The sequence below is a fragment of the Camellia sinensis genome, chromosome 12, assembly GCF_055761805.1.
Source record: "Camellia sinensis isolate YWXY chromosome 12, ASM5576180v1, whole genome shotgun sequence".
NCBI lineage: Eukaryota > Viridiplantae > Streptophyta > Magnoliopsida > Ericales > Theaceae > Camellia > Camellia sinensis.
In genome coordinates this window covers 47579409-47583639 of record NC_138972.1, presented here as the reverse complement: position 1 = coordinate 47583639, position 4231 = coordinate 47579409, and the positions used below count along the sequence as shown (strand labels likewise).

The 4231-nt window shown below is 35.2% G+C and overlaps 1 protein-coding gene across 1 annotated transcript; it reads right to left on the bottom strand.

Moving 5' to 3' along the window:
* Positions 1-286: 286 nt before the first annotated feature.
* On the bottom strand, positions 287-706 carry LOC145803546 (uncharacterized). The gene has a single exon (XM_082896845.1). The coding sequence runs from the start codon at positions 704-706 to the stop codon at positions 287-289; it is 420 nt and encodes a 139-aa protein (XP_082752971.1).
* Between the last annotated feature and the right edge of the window lie 3525 nt (positions 707-4231).

The following is a 4231-nucleotide window of genomic DNA, read 5'->3' as shown; positions in this document are numbered from 1 at the left end:
TTTTCAAAATCTCACCAAAAGCTCTAAAAATCATGCTAATCATAACTATGAAGTCAGTTTTTGTTTATCGCACCTCTATGGCCTTCAATTTCAATTGCAACAGATATTCCTACTTTCAACAGATATTTTTCCAAATTCACATATTTTTCATACTTAAACTTGAAAATTCATATCAAACACATAATCACATGCATAATTAAGCATAGTACGGATTAGGTTATCACAGTTTTCCACCCTTTAGGAAGTTTGGTCCTCCAAACTTGTTTACCTCAAGTTGAAAACAATTTCAGATATCGTTTCCTTCTTTCCGTTCCCAAGTGGCTTCGTTTTCATGATGTTCCCTCCATTCTACTTTTACCATTGGGATAGTCTTGCTTTGTAGTTGCTTGACTTGCCGATCAAGGATTTGAAGGGATTTCTCCTCATAAACCACATCGTCATCTAGCATAATTAGGTGATAGTCAATAATATGAGAAAGGTCCTGAAGATAGCCTCGCAACATTGATACATGGAACACATTGTGCACTTGCTCCATGCCCAGTGGTAAAGCAATCCGATAGGCAACTGGACCCAATCTTTCCAAAATCTGAAATGGCCCTATGTACCGAGGTAATAATTTCCCTTTCTTCTCAAATCTTGTGTGCCCTTTCATTGGAGTGACTTTGACAAAAACATGATCCCCAATTTCAAACTCCAAGTCTCTCATTCTTTGATCTGCATAGCTCTTTTGTCAGCTTTAAGCAGTTTTCAATCTCTCTTCGATGATTTGTATCTTTTCTGTAGTAACTTGCACAATTTCAGGCCCAATCAACGACCTATCCCCAACCTCAGTTCAACAAACCAGAGTTCGGTATCTTCTCCCATACAAAGCTTCATATGGAGTTCGGCATCTTCGAGAAGCTTCATATGGATGATTTGAGTAGATTTCTTTTAAAGGTTAACATCTTAATTATTTATTACATGTGTATCTCATGTAATTTTTTAGGAATAACACAAGTATGTTTTAGATTACATTCATATTGCCAAAGACTTCAGTCAAAGCCCAAACCAATTCAGCCCCAACCCAAGTCTAGGAATCTCAAACCAAAGTGTTGCCTCTTCATTGGGTGGAGCTCAACAAGTTCAACACAGTTAAGTTGCAGTCCTAGTCATCCACGTGAGAAGCGGTTTGATCAACTTTCTATTGAGGAACGTGGAAAATTTGATGAAGATGCGTTAGTCAATGTGAATAACATAAAAAAGAAAAGCACAAGAAGCTAAATAGCTAGTGGATTCCACAATGAGTATATAGTGGTAAGGACAATTTAGAGATTGTCCATATGAGAAGCATCTTCTTTCATTTTTCCTTGGTCAGTAAACTTAAGCTTTGATAAAAGCATCTCAACTACTTCCGTTTTTGGTTAAAAAAGGCTTGTTCTTAGTACTTCCTTTAGCTTATGGACAATGTTTTCATTCTTTAGTTATTTTATGTTGTTTTGCTTCTCTTAAATTTAATTGTCATTTTTTTATTACTTAATTAGTCGTACGCATTTTGACCTTTATTTGTTTTTCAGCCCATCAATCTGGAAGGATCATACTTGATAAGGCATAATGCACATTGCTTTATTAGCTGGCATGCTAATCTTCTTTTGAAGAATTCTTTTTTTTTTTTTTTTTTGATAAGCTCTTTTGAAGAATTCTTTTGGATTTGACAATGATGAGGTTCTTAAAATTCATACAAGTAACGATCACTAATTCACACTTTAATGATGTTTGATTTCATTAATAAGGATCGTGACAATAGTCATAAATGCCAAAATAGTGGGTTGGTTGTGGAAGGGGAGCATGAGGGACAAACAATTGACTTTTATAGGTACTTGAATAGAGTGTGGGAGATGCATTATATACTTGGACATCGAGTTGTTTTATTCCAATGTAAATGGTTCAACATCGGTAACAATAGAACATTACATACTGATAGACATTTCACAAGTATTGATGTTAGAAGTCGATAGTATAAAGATGATTCATTTATCTTATCAAGTCATGTGAAACAAGTTTTCTACATTAATGATACAAAGTTAGGTGGACATTGGAAAGTCGTAGAAAGACTACAACATTGAGGAATATGGGATGTACCAGAAAAAGATGGCATTGAACCTGATGATGTATTCCAACAGAATGAAACAACTGATGTTGTCCGAGTTAGCATTGAAGACCCCATAACAATCTCACTTCATATAAATGATATTGATCCTCAAATTATCCCAAGTGAGGTGGTTTTATAATCAGTTAGTCGAGTACCCAGCGATGGTGTTGATGATGAAGAAGGGTACGATAATGAAGATGATTACTACAAGCATTGGCTATCCGAGTAAATGAGCTACATACTCATTTTGATTCTAATATAGATTTAACCATAGAACTTTAATTATGATGTCATTTTTATGTTTGTATGACACTGTTGTTTAAGTGCCTTTGAGTTTGAGTACAATGACTATTCAAAAAGACTTTTTTTGTATATGCGTGTTTGTGTGTATCCCTCTTTTTCTCTCTCTCTCTCTCTCTCTCTCTCTCTCTCCATTTTTTTTCTGTTTCTTATGTCATGTTATTGTTTAGGTATTAGCCATTGTTTTGATATTGATTCTATTATACATCCATTGATATTAATGTAATTGATTATTTTACATATGCTTCACACATGTAATTGTTGAGTTGTTGTGCTAGATAGCAGGCCCTGGTAAAGTTCAAAATGCAGTATCATCCAAAGTTCCTCTACCTACTCAACAAGCTGCAGCTAGAGTTACTACCCCTACTCAGCATGCACCACCTAATTTAACTCCATCTACTCAGAGTGTACCATCTACAAATGCTCTAAGTATCCAGCCTGCACCATCTACAAATGCAACTACTACCTAGGCTGCACCATCTATAAATGGAAGTACTACCTAGGATGCACCATCTACAACTAGTTTGCGCACTCGTTCTAGGAAAGTAAGGGGTCAGACTCGAGAGAAAAGCATAGCACGTCTCATAGCTAACAATGGTGGTAAAAAAAACTTCCTGTTTGGATCCCTGTAGATGCAAAGGTGCCAGTAGGGCCTTGTGCCACTACATTTGCAAATGAACTTGGGTTACAGATAAGGATGGTTGCACCAATCATTGGTATAAAAAAGTGGGACAAGATTGATGAAATTCATAAAGCCTCAATCATTCAAGCAGTTCGGGTACATGTATTTGTTATTTTTAAAATAATTAGATTATCACCATTACTTGCATTTTGATATTAATAAAAGTATTCATTATATTTTCAGGATAAACTTGAGATTGTTGATTATGATAAAGATAAGGAGGTTCAGAAAGGAGTCAATAAAAAGTGTAAAACTCTTTACAAAAGTTGGCGAAATAAGATGAAGACTCATTACGTGTAGTTGGTAGACGCTGGTGTTGACCCTTACAGTAAACTATACAAAGGGGTCGATTATGAGGCTTGGGTATACATGATCAATCATGTATGGCTTGATAGCGATCATCAGGTAAAATTTCCTAATTTAAAGAATCATGTTGTAATTTCAATTTAATTTACTTATCAATTAATTTTGTAGAGCTTGACTGAAAAAACAAGGGATAGTCGATCGAGGTTACCATATAATCATACAATAGGCTCCAAGTCATTTCAAGCTGCAATGTATAAACAGGTGATGCATTTATTATATTTAAAAGTGTGATTAAGTTAAACTTAATTATGTATGATTACTTTTAAATGGAATTAGGGTACCGAGAAAACTAACATTGTAGACTTCTACAAAGATTCCCATTGGAGCAAGAGAAAGTCGGATTGGGTAGCCCCAATATGTGGTCAATTACATGTAAGTATGCCAATTAATAAAGTTACATATTTATGTAAATGGTTGTATTTGTTGAAGTTGTTTACAAATTGATAGAAAGTTTTGAAAAAGCGATGTGAAGAGTCTTCAAGGCCTGGGGCAGTACCTTTAACTCAGGAGCAACTGTCAATTAAGGTTCTTGGAAAGAGATCGGGATACTTAAAATGCTTTGTAGTTGATCCAAAACCATCCTCATCCAAATCTTCTGTTAGTGCACAAGCACATATTGAGGTGGTTTCGAGCCTGCAAAAACAACTAGAGTCATTGAAGAATTTGTCCAAGGTCTAGCAAGAACAAATTGTAGCCCAGAACCTGGAAGCACAAGAGCAAGCTAAAATGATTAAAATGCAAAACAAAAGATGTGA

Bases quoted from the DNA above. Each gene is read 5' to 3' on its own strand.
- LOC145803546 (XM_082896845.1), bottom strand. From the start codon at position 706: ATGAGAGACTTGGAGTTTGAAATTGGGGATCATGTTTTTGTCAAAGTC.